Source organism: Mauremys mutica, chromosome 5 (assembly GCF_020497125.1).
Source record: "Mauremys mutica isolate MM-2020 ecotype Southern chromosome 5, ASM2049712v1, whole genome shotgun sequence".
Taxonomy (NCBI): Eukaryota; Metazoa; Chordata; order Testudines; family Geoemydidae; genus Mauremys; species Mauremys mutica.
The window spans coordinates 37,498,088-37,513,296 of NC_059076.1; the positions used below are offsets into that span (position 1 = coordinate 37,498,088).

The window sequence follows — 15,209 nt, forward strand, 5'->3', positions numbered from 1 at the left end:
GAAAATAGGCCACCAATGCCTATCTTGCACAATCTCCTCATCTTAACCATTGTCCTTGAAACCTTCTAGTCAGTAACTGGGATCAAGAAGGGAACTCCCTCTAGGAGCTGTACTCTACCATTTGCTCCTCTGGCTCTTCCCATGTTCTTCAAATCATCAGGTCTTCAAACGATGTAGTAGTAGGACATCTGTTAGCAAAATTGTGAAGTAAGGCTGTGGAAGGTGATTGAGCAAGTGACGTGTAAAAGAAGGGTGGTCCAGGTCTTTTTATCACTCGTTGGGGGTCAAATTCCTGCCTTGGAATTAAATAGCAGAATGAATAAATGTCGTTCATGTTTAATTTTTTCTCTAAGTCTTTGAATGAATGCTATCCTGTTGGATACCCTGTCTTTTTAGATATTGCAGCTGACTGAGGAGCTAAAACAAGTCACTTTACAAAGAGACCAACTCCTTGAAGAAAAAGTTAATATTAAACACCAGGAAGAAAGTGATCAACTTCCTTTGCTACAAGAACAAATCTTGTCTCTTACCCAAGAAAAGACTGTGTTGCTGCAAAAGTTGGAGAGTCTGCAAGTGGAAAAGAAACAGTGTGAGGAATGCACTTCACCGGTAACTATTGAGAAGTCTGATATCATAATAATTATTTTCCAATTTAGCCAGCATTTGATATTATTTAATCTCTTATTTGAAGAGTAATAACAGCATTCAAAACACAAGACCCTTTGCTCCTTCTAAAGGAGTTAACTGTTCTCCAAGTAATTGTGCACATATACGTTCCAGTATAGGTGTACATGTGCCCAATTCCATCAGTTTTACCAGCAGTTCCACTAGGCCTCTTCTCTGCTCATGTGCTGAGGCAAGGGCATAAAAGGGACATGTCTGCTACCTCCCTCTGTTTTTTCTCACTGCTCATGGTGAGAGTTGGCACTCCCAGTAACTATTGACATTGGTTCACCAGCTTTCAATTAATCTTGTTTTTGGTGTATAGTTAGTTCAATAGTATAAGTTAGCAAAGTTAGTTTAGGTAGTCTTGTGGGTTTGGTATGGAAAAAATCCCCAGTCTTTAAGCAGCATGCCCATGTGTGTGGCCTTTGTCACAGATAGGCACAGAGGCTGCTTAATTTGTCTGGGTGAGGAGCATGTGAGGGAGATAGGCCTTATTTGTACCTCCTTCCCTATCATAATTTAAAAACAGAGGGATTTCCACCTCAAAGTTCCTCTTATGAAGTGGGCAACTCATCCGTCTTCAGAACTGGACCCTGATCATGAGAAGACTAACTCAAGAGTGCCCCTGCAGCTGCTCTGGATTCAAAGCACAAATCTGGAGACGATTGTCCTCTTCAGTGACCTCCTCAAAGTGTCCCAAGCATCCTTCCAACTCTGACAGGCAATCGAAATCCCAGCCTTCACTTCATAAGAAGGCTTCCAGCAAGTCCTTTGGTGCAGTATCAAAGCCTCTCATAGGCATAGGCACTCACCAGTTCCACCTGGGGCAATACCATATACTTTGCCTTCTTCGGGGGCTGTTGAGACTGGTGTCTTCACCTTTTACGAGGTCCCTGTTCAGCACCCCTGATCAAGATGCTGTCAGCACAGCTGGCAATGTCATTTGAACACCTACTTATCTCAGTGCCTCTGACTCCCCAGTCCTTACTGAATGCCATGGATATTCTGTGCCTTACCTTACTGGACCCTCCACTGTTGCACCTGCAATGGCAGCTGCAATGCATTTGGCACTGGCAGCACCGTCAGTGCCCTCAACATTTTTAGGAACAGTTCAGTCCTTGATGCTGCACTGCCAGTTCCAATCTCCTCTCTGACATTCCAGCCACCTTGTTCATTGGTTTTGTTGGATGCTTCTGAAGTACACCCACCTTCGTAGGCTTCAATGCTCGAGCTACAATTTCAAAGCACCTTTGGCAATATACAGCTGAAGATTTTCCCTTTTGAAGGGTCTTATCTCAGAAAACAGATGACACCATACGCACCTTAAAATCTCCCAGGTGACTCCATCTATTGGGGGTCTGCACCCCAGCAACAAAGAGGAAACGGTTTGGACCTCAACCTTACTTGAGATCTTCCTTTCAGCAGAGGTCACTGGACACTGGCAAGAGACAGTCCAGACCTCCTTGATGTCACCAGTCAGCATCATCTTCAGCAGGCAATACTCACTAGACATTTTTTGACTTTGAAGCAATAATTTTGATCAGTTGAGGACAGTACCCTGACCATATCTCTTTTCTTCCTTTGGGGAGCCCCTATCCCTCTTTGAAAGTTCTTGGAAAGATAGACAGGTGGCTGCTCAGCACAGTAATGGAGGGGTATGTTATCCAATTCACCTCCCTCCACTTTCCCAACCCACCTCTTCTGTCCCTTTTGTGACCCAACTCATAAGAACATATTGCTTCACAAAGTTTGGTCTCTGAAACAGAGCAACAGAGGAGGTCCCCAGCCAGATCATGGGGAAAAGATTGTATTCTGGGTACTTCTTGGATCCCAAAAGACTGGTGGATTTTTTTGCCCCGTTCTAGACCTTAGAAAACTAAACTGTTTCATCAATAAATCGATTCTTCTTCTTCTTCGAGTGGTTGCTCATGTGTATTCCACAGTAGGTGTGCGTGATCGCCACGTGCACCAGTGCCGGAAGTTTTTCCCTTAGCAGTACCTGTATTGGGGCAGCACCGCAGCGACCCTTGGAGTGGCGCTTGTGTATCGCGCTATAAGGGGGACCACACGCTCCCTCCACCCTCAGTTCCTTCTTGTCGCCAGTGAAGGTAGTTGGAACTTTTTGCTCCAGCTCTGCTGCAGCCTTTTTACTCATCCTTAGTGGGTACCATTCGTGGAATTGTTACTTCAGTTGTTAGAGTGGGTTCAGGGCACGCCCCGAGCCCCAGGCTTCAAGTCATGCGACTCTTGTCGCCGTTCTATGCCTAGGAGTGACCTGCACGCTGAGTGTCTCCACTGTTTGGGTGAGACTCACATCAGCGAACGTTGTAAGATCTGCAGGTCATTCAAGCCGTGGACCAAGAAGGAGAGAGGCATTAGACTCCATGCTGTCTTGATGGAATCAGCATTAGCCCCAACTCCCGCCGCCTCTCCGTCGGTACGTAGCGAGGCACCCTCTATTAGCCGGCACAGTTCCCCCTCCAAGAAGCAGGGAAAGGGTCCTACCTCACAGCGGCGCCGAGACAAGGAAAGAGAGAGGCTGGTCCCGCGTCGGGCAGCCCACGGTCCCCCCCGGGCTCAAGGCCTCCGACTTGTGTTGAGCGTCGCCATCCGCGTGCACATCTCCACCAGTACGGACGCCAGAGGCTATGCAGGCCGTGAAAAACATTACGAGTCTCCCAGTTCCAGGCGCGCAACCGGTGATGGGTCCTTGGTCCCGGGGCAAACCCTCATTGAGGGCCCATCAAACCTCTCCTGCGGGTCGCAGTTCCCTGCACCATTCGGCACACAGCGACAGGTCATCCGGCAGCTCGCGCCCTCCCTCGACGCCGACCAGACCGTCCCAGTCGCCACCCAGACGGGAGTCTCTGGAATCCTCTGGGCTACCTGCCAGTGAGCATCGGCATCAAGAGAGGCGCCGGGAACGTTTCCCTCTGCGATGTCTCGACGGGATAGACATCGTCGTCTCGTTCCAGTTCCCGCTCAACTAGACATCGTGCTCGAGATTCCGCTTGTGATGCTGTCATGGGTATCAAAGCAGCTCTTCGGGGGGGTACCATTCCTCAACTTTGAGGTCCAGGTCCCAAGAGAGGCGGCATCGCAGGCACCACTGCTCATACCGTTCCCGTGAGACCATGCACTCGACGGGGACCTCGGCACCCAGCAACCCATCCTCGGCCTGCGCGGCTCAGCCAGGACAACTACCGCCACCGGGCCCTCAGCGGGGTCAGTGGCAAGGGGCCCTGTGGTAGGGACAGTAGTGTCGGTGGGCACCGTGGCCTCCGATGCCCGCCCAGATGGGAGCCCGCTCGGTCGCCAGAGCGTCTCAGACTCCATCAGCCTCGTCCGGCCGCCTAAGAGAGAGATCAGCAGGCCACGAGTCGGCGGACCCGCGCCCAGACTCTGATCTGGGGCTCGGCCGCCCCGTACCGATCGAGGCCCATGCAGAGGCTCCGCACTGGCTCTTTCCCGGCACCGGATGACACCATAACGGTGCTACCGCCACCAATTGCTCAGGAGGATTTTAAGGCACACCAAGACCTGCTAAAGCGAGTGGCATCCAGCCTTCAGCTGCAGGCTGAGGAAATGGGGGCCACCTCCTCCATCCCAACCTAGCCGAGCTCCACCTGACAGCGTGGTTGCTCCGTGGCTAGACGTGAAGGAGGGCAGATGTTCGGAGCAGGTAAGGCGGATCCTCCTGGAAAGTAGGAAATCATCCACACGCCGGACGTACATGGCAAAGTGGTCCAAGTTCTCCAAGTGGGTGAGTGAGTGGGGAGTCTACCTCTCCTCCGCGCCTCTCCAGCTTATCCTGGACTACCTCCTGTCCCTTAGGACACAAGGACTGACACCCGCCTCTGTCAGGGTACACCTGGCGGCCTTATCAGCCTTCCACCCGCCGGTGCAAGGGCACCCGGTCTTCTCCCACTCTGACCTCCCGTTTCCTTAGGGGCCTTGACCGCTCATTCCCGTACGCGAGACCCCCTGTGCCGCAATGGGACCTGAACCTTGTTTTGTCTCGACTCACAGGTCCTCCCTTTGAACCCCGGCCATGTGTTCCTGGTCTCACCTCTCATGAAAGATGGCCTTTCTTGTGGCAATCACGTTGGCCCACCGTGTCTCGGAACTCAGGGCCTTGACCTCGGAACCCCCCTGTACGGTCTTCCACAGGGATAAAGTCCAGCTTCACCCACACCCGGCGTTCCTCCCGAAGGTGGTCTCCGCCTTCCATGTGGATCAGAGCATCTTTCTCCCCGTGCTCTGTCCTAAGCCCCATTCCTCTAACGAGGAACGCCGCCTCCACACGCTCAATGTATGTAGAGTGCTAGCCTTTTACCTGGATCGGACCAAACCGTTCCGGAAATCCTCACAGCTTTTTGTTGCCTCGGCTGAGCAAGTGAAGGGGCAACCCATCTCCACCCAGCGTCTTTCCCTCTGGATTACCTTGTGTATACGCACGTGCTATGATCTGATGGGTTTCCCCGCCACCGATCGTTAGGGCACACTCAACGAGAGCTCAGGCCTCATCAGCTGGCTATGTAGCCCATGTCCCTATCCAAGACATTTGTAGAGCGGCCACTTGGGCCTCAGTTCACACGTTCACTTCGCATTATGCGATCGTCTCCAAGTCTGGGGATGACGCCGGGTTCGGCAAGGCAGTACTCCGTCCCGGGCTATCGTGAACTCCTACCCACCTCTAACAGGTATAGCTTGGAATCACCTACTGTGGAATACACATGTGCAATCACTAAAAGAAGAAAGGACAGTTACCTGTTCTGTAACTGGCGTTCTTCGAGATGTGTTGCTCATGTCTATTCCACACCCCACCCTCCTTCCCCACTGTCGGAGTTTTCCGGCAAGAAGGAACCAAGGGTGGGGGGAGCGCACAGTCCCGTTTATAGCGTGATATACAGGTGCCACTCCAGAGGTCGCCGCGGTGCTCCCCCAGTATGGGTACTGCTAAGGGAAAAAACTTCCGGCACCGGTGCACATGGCGAGCACGCACACCTACTGTGGAATAGACATGAGCAGCACATCTCGAACGCCAACTGGTAACTTGTCCTTTATTACTCATCTTCTCTACAGTAAAGTATAAGTGGATGTGAATGAGATGCCATCTATATCATATCCATCTCTGAGAGATGTAAATGTGGATATAGTATTACCAGAAATGCAAACCAGCCAACATGTTTTTAAAAATTGTAATTTTAGATTCTTCCGTTACGAAACAGTTGTCATAATAGAAAAACTTACCTGTTTTATGAATAAATGTCTTGACTCCATTAAGACAAATAAATGGCAATGAAGATTTAATATCTTTAAGAGATTCAAAATGTTGACTCTGGCATTGTCACATTCAGTGCCATAAATGAAAGTTAAATAGTCCATCCAATATGCAAATATTGTAGTCTTCGACCTCTCCAAATAAGTTGTTAAAGAATTGCTTTGACTTTTCTTTTCGAATTAAAAAAAAAAATCAAACAAATCCAACAGCTGCAACAAAAGTCTACTCAGCAGGAACAAATAATTGGCTTGAAGGAAGAGTAGAGGCATTCAGAAGAGGCTGCATGAAACGGAGGAATTGAAAACCCGTGAATCTAGAAAAGAGTTTTCAGAGCGCTCAAACTTCATGATTGTCAGGAAACAAAAACTGTAGCATAGGAAAGAGATGATCTGAAAACACAAGAGACTCACCAAATAGAGAGGGACCAGCTCAGAGAGACTATCCAGGAACCAATTACAATAGTAAGAAATGTAGTCCAATTTTAAAACTATTACTTTAATTCTTTTATCTTTATGAACATTGGCATAGTATGGGTTTTTTTGAAGAGACACTTAATGTTCACTTTCAACAAATCTTTTTTTCATGTCCTTTGCTTAAAGAATGCAGAGATGCAGGAAGAACTGAAAAATGCTTATAGCTCTCTCAAACAGCATCAGGAAATTATCGAGGAGTTAAAAGGAAATATTTCAGAGAAGGAAACTCAGCTCTCCAAAGTTCAAGAGACGCTAGGGAAAACAATTAATGATCTTAAGCAGAAGGTAAGATGTAACTTATCATATTAAAAATTTGTTTAACACTGCCTTCTGTGTTCTCTGCAGACTTGTATTTAGCAAATTTATGATCTGTGGAATCTTAATTTCAGTTTGTAACTTCACTAAAATATGTCTTTGCCTAACATGGTACTAAAGGGCAATGAAAACCTAATATAACTAACTTCACAGCTACAAATTGAGTAGGAATTGTAGTAAATAAGTGTAACTAAATTTTGGGGTGAAATTGTGGCTCCATATGACTTCACTAAGGGCCCGGATTTCACCCTTAATATGTATGACACGGCTTAGATTTTTTTTTTCTTAAACTATCTGGAGGAAATCTTTTGATGTAGTTCTGGATCAAATGCCTACATATTAGTAAACATTCTTTAAACTATTTTAAAAAGTCCTTTTTGAGCCTCAAACGCTAAGGCTATCATAGAAAATCTCAAGTTTCTAGGAGCTTATTAAATTGATGTGTACATCTATTGTAATATGCCTGACAGTAGCGTGTAAAACTATAAATAGGCTTGGATGGATTAGGTATTTATCAGTAAATGTCAGTAAACATCTATTTCACACACAAACCAACAAAAAACGTCAATCAAAATTTACAGCTAAGCAAAGTAAAATGAATGCTGCTTGAGAACTTATTACTTTGATTTAAGGATATTTACTTTGTATATTTTGACGTGATGTTGGCAACTTGGTTTTTAATGCTTATAAAGATTTAGCTTTTTGAATCTTGACGTCTGTCATTAAATAACTGTCTGATCCTCCGCACTATTGTCTGACACATACCCCACGATTTCCTGAAACTATGACAATTTAAATCAGTAAAAATTGAACAAATGCTTAAAATAAACTTCTGTCAATATAAAAAATAAAAATTGAATTTTTCTAAGCCTAACTATAAACCACTTTCATGTGGCCATAAAATTAGACTGTTGATTTTTTCACCTATAAACTACTCAAATGAATCCTATTGAAAACTTTTATTAGGCTGTGATGAAATCTGTCAAACGTTGCTTTGTTTTACTATCAAAGTTTAATAATAAAGGAAATCTCATATGGTATAAAAAACACTATTGGTAACAAACCAATGAACTTATTGGTAGATCATTCCTATGAAGTGTGCACCAAACATGGATTTTTCGTAACAGAATCGGTATATTAGGTCGAAAAAAACCTTTTTTTACTTAAAGTAATCACAGAATTTACAGAAGCTTCTTTGTGTGCTATACCCTTGATGATCATTCCGATTCTTGTTTTCCTTTTAGGTCATTCAACTATCTGAAAACCTGACTCTTGTTTCCTGTGAACATGACAAACTACTAGCAGAAAAAGAACGTATTGAACAAACAATGAATGAACGTATATGTCCACAGCTGCAGGAGATCTCTTCAGTTACTCAAGAGAGAGATGAGTTTCAGCAAATTCTAGCATGTGTTAGAACAGAAAGAGACCAGTTAAAGATGGACATAGAGGAAAACAAAGAGAGGGTACGTATCAAACCTCTCTTAGGGACTTAAAATTACTTGCAAATGTTCAGAGTGGTTTAAACTGCTTTACAGTTGAATTCCTGAAACTGACTCTTGGCCAGGATCACTCCCCCAATTACCATAGGTTGTGTTTTGCTCACCAGAGGGCAATCCAGATTTGATGTTCTTACAACAGTAGAAGTACACATTTAGTTTCTATAACAAGATATAACAACAGTGATTCTGCGTTTAACTTTGAATACAACTGTGTAGAACAATCCATGTTTAATAGTAACAGGAGATTTGAGCTCCTGGATAATTCAGTCCAGGTTGAGTTGGATTAGGGGAGAGGTTAGTCCCAGGAAGGAAACCAATTGGCAACACGTTTTCCCCCCTCTAATATTAGAAGTAAAACAATGCCATGATCTCTCAAAGGACAGCATATGTACGCAGCAGATACTGCTTTGTTTTATCTGTAATTGTGTTGTATCTGGCTTCATCAATCCTACCTTGTCTGGAAGCAGGTATTAGTGAAAGGCTTTACCTTGCATGTGATGAAAATCAGATTCTGAAGTTAATGAAAGCAAAATAACAAGCAATTTTCTATAAGTTCACTAAACTCTGGTCAGAAATAAGTTTTAGGTAAACTTACCAAAGACTTAACTGGAATCACTGATTTTAATGGGGAATTGGAGTAGCCCGAGTATTTCAGTAGGGTAGCAGAGTAGAACTCCTGATGGATCTTAATGGCTTCAAGCTTTAAAGCTCCGAGATACTTTTGTACACACAACAGGTGCAAATGCACAGACCCAAGTAATCAAATTATTCTTCCATTCAGATGTTGATCTTAATAGAACAACAATTGTAAGTACATACGTACCTGTTCCATGAAGTGTACTGGTGCAAGACTCTTTGCTACTTACCCAGCGTTAGAACGTTGAGCTTGAGAAAATTCTTGCTGTGGTCACTGAGCATGGACTCAGCGATCTCTTCTGATTATATTCAGAAAACCATCTGAAAAGCAACCTCCTAGTACCCAAATTTACTAGTTTGTTTTAATTGTACATCCGTATTCTTATTTGCCTTTTGAAGTTAGGTATATCTCCAATTATTATTATTATTCTTATCTCCTAGAACTGGAAGGGACCTTGAAAGGTCATCAAGTCCAGCCCCCTGCCTTCACTAGCAGGACCAAGTACTGATTTTTGCCCCAGATCCCTAAGTGGCCCCCTTAAGGATTGAACTCACAATCCTGGGTTTAGCAGGCCAATGCTCAAACCACTGAGCTATCCCTCCCCCCATCCTGATCCTGGCCAAGAGTCAGTTGGCAAGGATTACATTTCCAGAAAGAGAGCCACCGTGTCCTTTTGGAATCCTTAGAGGTGGGAGGTATCAATAGAGGATAAACTGAATTTTCATGGCTTTCAGATACCCATTAAGTCTGCTATGTTCTCTTTTAGAACCCTTGAGCAGTTGTGCTTACATCTTTTTTATAGTTCCAATTTGATAGAATACAGCAAAGTCTCTTATTAAGTATCATCGTGTAATGCACGGGTCGGCAACCTTTCAGAAGTGATGTGCAAAATCTGCATTTATTCACTTTAATTTACGGTTTCGCGTGCCAGTAATACATTTTAATGTTTGTAGAAGGTCTCTTTATACAAGTCTATAATATAGAACTAAACTATTGTTGTATGTAAAATAAATAAGGTTTGTAAAATGTTTAAGAAGCTTCATTTAAAATTAAATTAAAATGCAGAGCCCCCGGACTGGTGGCCAGGATCCGGGGAGTGTGAGTGCCACTGAAAATCAGCTCGCATGCCACCTTCGGCACGCATACCATAGGTTGCCTACCCCTGATGTAATGTCTTGTGTTTCAGTCTGTGAAAATTCAGGCAGAAATGGAAAATCTACAGAAGGAGCTGAAATGTCAGAAGGAGAAAGTTGATGCCCAGAAGAATGTGATGATAGAGAGAGAAAAGGAGTTGTTGAAGACAGAAGAAAAACTAACAGAAGAAACAACACAACTTAAAGAGAAGGCAAGTACTGTAGCAAGACAGCAAGGACTACTGCCTACCTTTCCTTTCCAGGATAAAGAACAATTACACAACGTACTAGCTTTTTGATCATCTTTGCTAGTGCTAATAACTTCTTATGGGCGAGGTTCAAAAGTCCTTGGCATGTTTTCAGGACAATGGGAGCTGGCTGGATGCTGAGCACTCCTGAATATCTGCCTCACAACTGTCTTAATCCTGATACCTTTGCTCCTCTTCCTGCTTGCTCCTATAGGAAGATCCAAATCCTGAGTTTGCTGTCAGTCTGTCATGAAAGTGATTGAGATGTCACCCCCAGATGACATGAACTATCAGAACTTGGTTAAGAAGCACAAAAATTAAAACTTTCATTTTTATGCTTCTTAGCCCTATATAAAAATATAAATAACTCTGTCCAGAGAGAGGACAAAAAATAGTCTAACATTAAACCAGACAAAAGAATGGCCCTAATCCCAGGGAAAATATCTTCCTGGTGTTTAAGGACTTCCATCCTGTATCATCTAGTAGTTTCTATTCTGACTACATCCTCAAAGATAACACTAAGATTGAACAAAAGCATAACAAAACTGTAAATTATAGTGCAGGCAATCAGATGCTGGTGCATCAGTGGTCATGCTCACAAAGATGCATCCATTCCTTCAAACGGGAACTTTTTTTTCCAAAGGACCTTATAGAACAAGCGATAGGAAGTACTTAGTACTCATTCTTTTTAAAGGTAAAAATGTCACGGTGCTGTGAGTTAAAAGTTACTGACTTTTCTCTAAGTAAGGACATTCTGTCAGTAGCGAAGTAAACCTAATTGGCAGCTTCCTACGTGGAATCTGTATCCTTCAGCAAGGGTGATATCTTCTGGTTAGCTCGTCAGTGGTCAGCTGTTGTTAGGACAATGGACAGGAGAGAAACACTCCAAAAGAAATCAGTTCAGTACAAGACAGTTGAACATGAACTTGGGTATCTGACTCTTTTTCTCCTTCCTTTCGATTTTGAAACTTCATTCCTTCAGAATATGCAGTGGTGTTAGACCCTGGAACCAACATGGTTACTAGAGAGAAAAGGTGGGTGAGGTGGTTACAATTTTGGGCCCCTCCCATTTCCCTAGGCCCAGTGGCCCTCTATGGGTTAGTGGGACCTTTTCCCAGTGAAAGAGCCTTCACACAGTAATACCCTTAATCTATATTTATTAGCAATTAATCAACAGAATACACATACCAAGCATTCTAATGATCACCACTCCATAAAGCAGACGGAGTTCTCCTGATGGCTAGTCAGGATTGAATTGTCTGGGGCTCCGGCTTCTGCACAGTATGGTGTCATGCAGCTTATCCAAGTTCTAGCAGCTTGTTCTTGAGTTGTCTCTGAGTTAAATTCCAACTAGCTTTTCTTCTGATTCTTGTATAGTTAAAATGAGTTTTTTATTTATACTTTAACCAATTATTTTACTCAAAATGTAGCTATGCAAAAATACTAATCAATTATTGTACATAATATGACTATACAGAGGTTCACATGCCTAGGACCTGCCTACTCATATATCTTTTGCATTTTTCAAAGTTTGTTAAAACATCTCAACATCTGCTTATTTTTATGACTTGTTGGTGGGATGCACTCTTAGGGTAGGAATGCTTAATCAGCAGTAGATCGTGACTACCTGCTCTTTCAAAATATTCTCTCTAATTTCTCAAAATAACCCGTAATGGGCTATTTCCTTAGCAACAGCAAAACCTCATAATTTTTACTTATCCTCAAAAGCAACTTCTACCAAGAAACTCTCAGACACCAGTAAAAAAATTGCTGAAACTCAAGATTTTTTTTTCTTTACTGTATCTATCCCTGTTAGTAATGCTGCAGCTGGCATTTTGTTTTATCTGCCTAAGCCAAGGCCAAATTTTCCTGACTATAGATTTTTTTTTCTAGTTTATGGTGGCTGAGCATACAAGATGATTGGGGGGGCCATGTCAAGTCTGAGTCTCTCCCAACAAGGTAATATCTTTTATTGGACTGACTTCAGAACCTGAAGGACTTGAAGAATAGCTCTGTATAAGCTCAAAAGCTTCTCTCTCTCCAACAGAAGTCAGTCCAATAAAAGATTACCTCACCAACCTTGCGTCTCCTTCAGAATATGGCAAAGACATTAAGTCAAAGAAAAATTTCTTGCCCACTGTGTGTAAATGTTTTTGTTGATCTATCAATCTTAGTTACATTTCTGGTGTAGCAACTCATTAATGTGTTTATAAAGAAAGAGAGAGGTAAAATTTTGTTTTTAGACTTTGACTGAATGCTTACATCTGTTCACCATGCTGTTTCCTGTAACTTTTACCAGAATGGTAAACTTTGGGGGGTACTATTTATATGAAAATTTGTAAACCAAACAAAATTACAATATGTATTTCTTGTATGTTTTTAATAGATAGAAAAGTTGAATGAAGAATTAAACCTAGTCTCTGGTGAAAGGAATCAATTGCTGAGTGAACTGAGAGAAAAGACAGAGGACGAGAATGAACGTATACAGCAACTGGAGGAACAGAGTTCCTCATTAACAGAGGAAAGAGACAAACTCCAGCACATGCTGGAGACTGTTAGAGCAGAGAAGAACAAACTCGAGGTGGACCTTCACGAAAGCATTGAGAAGGTACAGCAAGTGTCAAGTAAAGTGCAAAAATATTTAAGTGTTGTGTTTCATTCTTGCAGCCCTCCCGATAGGCCTAGAAGCATCTGACACCAGTACCCGTGTTAATAGTAATTGTGCTTTTAAGTACTCAGTAGTTAGAGATGCTTTCATCTTTATGTAGGGCTCAATGCCCGAATGAAAGGATTGGTGGTAACTTAAATGTATGGTAGGCTTAAGGTGTGTAAAATTGTGGAAAATCCATTATAGTGAGACATAGACTGGAAAATACAGTGATACACTAAGGTTTGTGTTGAAATGATGTTTATGAACATTCTGTGGCTGCACAGCGTCTCTCCTTATTCATGACCAACAGGTAATGCTTCTCATCTATGCAATTCACCCAGGGTGAAAACAGGAATGATTCTGCAAATCTTTAACACGGTAGTAAAATATTGACCAAAAAGATCCAAGAGTTCCTTACATCAGTTATTTCCTGGTAGTAGACATCCATAGCCAATCAGGGCCGCCCAGAGGATTCCGGGGGCCCGGGGTCTTCGGCGGCGGGGGGCCCTTCCGTTCCGGGACCCGCAGCCAAAGTGCCCCGAAGACCCGCGGCGGGAGCCCCCCGCCGCCGAATTACCGCCGAAGCGGGACCCGCCGCCCGGTCTTCGGCGGTAATTCGGTGGCGGGGGGGGGTCCCCGCCGCGGGCCTTCGGGGCACTTCGGCGGCGGGTCCCGGAACAGAAGGGCCCCCCCCGCCGCCGAAGACCGGGCTGCGCTTCGACGGCGGCGGGTCCTGCTTATTCCCCCCCCCCCAGCCCGGCCCCGGCCCCCGCTTCTCCCCCCCCCCCCGCCCGGCCCCGGCCCCCGCTTCTTCCCCCCCGGCCTCGGCCTCTTACCGAGCGCGTCGCCGGCAGGGCCTGAGCTCCGTCCCGCTCAGAGCCGCGTGGTGAGGGGGCAGGGCTGTGAGCTCCACGCCGAGCGGAGGCAGCTGCCCCGCCCCCTCCCCACGGCGCTCTGAGCGGGGCGGGGCTCAGGCCCCGTTGGAGCTCCCAGCCCCGCCCCCTCACCACGCGGCTCGGATCAGGGCGGGGCTCAGGGGCTTGGCCAGAGTCTCGGCGCTTGATGCGCCGAGGCTCCAGGAGAGGGGCGGAGGCGGGAGCCTCCGCTCTTCTCTTGGGGGCCCCTGCAGAGCCCGGGGCCCGGGGCAAATTGCCCCCTTTGCCCCCCCCTCTGGGCGGCCCTGTAGCCAATTATCTCTAGCAATTGGGATTGCTGGTACTGTGCATCAGTGTCCTATGAATGAGACTAAGCAGGGTGTGTCTCCAGAATGTTCTTTTGAGGACATGCATTCACTTGCCAGATTCAATGCAAAACTAGGTGTGTCGCACAAATTTTGCATCCAAAAGTTTCTTTGTGGGCAGGTATAAATCACTAACATACTGATAGCCAATTCAATTGTCACTCCATTCCCTTCCAACTTACTATCGAAGCAAATCTCACAGGATGAGGAGCGTGCCTGGAAGACTAACTTACGAAAGCTCACATACATATCCTTTTAGATCACTTTAACTGTTCTCAGATGTGTGTATGAACACATAGACATGGCCTTAATCGGATAAGTAACCTCTTATCTATTGTTCTTCCTAGTCTAGGCATGCTCTTTTCCAGTAACTATCCCTATCTTTACTTCCCTTGCAAAATTGGCTAGGATTGTATTTGCAAGATGAGTCAATGTCCTTTTGGAATTCCTAGAGGAATTTAGCATGGGAAGTGTCAGCTGAGAATAAACTGAATTTTCAGGGTTTCCAAATAGCAGACTTAATGAGTATGCTGATGGTTCTCTTTCAGAACCCCTAAAATGAGCAAAATTGTTTCTTTGTGGTTCCATATTGATAAACTACAAGGATCATCATGTAATTAATTAAAGATCATCATGTAATTCTTGTGTTTCAGTCTGTAAAAATTCAAGCAGAAATAGAAAATCTACATGAGGAGCTGAAAAAGCAGGTGGATACCCAGAAGAACTTGATGGTAGAGAGAGAAAAGGAGTTGTTGAAGACGGAAGAAAAACTAACAGAAGAAACAACACAACTAAAAGAGAAGGCAAGTGTGATACTAAGAAAGCAGGGACAACTGCCTAGCTTTCCTTTCCAGGATAAAGAACACTTATCCAATAAGTTACTTCCTATAATTTACTAGAGATGAAACTCCTCTTCACTCTACCTATTGTTGGATATTATGACTGAATGCTTGCCTGAATTTGTTCACAGTGCCATTTCCTGTAGCTTATTAAAGTGGTAACTTTGGGGGATACTGTAACTTTGTTTAGTTTTTACCAACTTTCATACAAAGAGTATGTAT

The 15,209-nt window shown here is 44.5% G+C and overlaps 1 protein-coding gene across 1 annotated transcript in view; it reads left to right on the forward strand.

Annotated features, from left to right (window-relative positions):
• The window catches only part of CENPE (centromere protein E), a 77,789-nt gene that overhangs the window by 38,376 nt on the left and 24,204 nt on the right, over positions 1–15,209 (forward strand). The window contains exons 26-31 of the mRNA XM_045018536.1: positions 397–609; positions 6,550–6,708; positions 7,983–8,204; positions 10,064–10,222; positions 12,645–12,866; positions 14,802–14,951. Coding sequence (XP_044874471.1) covers positions 397–609; positions 6,550–6,708; positions 7,983–8,204; positions 10,064–10,222; positions 12,645–12,866; positions 14,802–14,951 — 1,125 coding nt within the window. The remainder of the gene's footprint in view (positions 1–396; positions 610–6,549; positions 6,709–7,982; positions 8,205–10,063; positions 10,223–12,644; positions 12,867–14,801; positions 14,952–15,209) is intronic.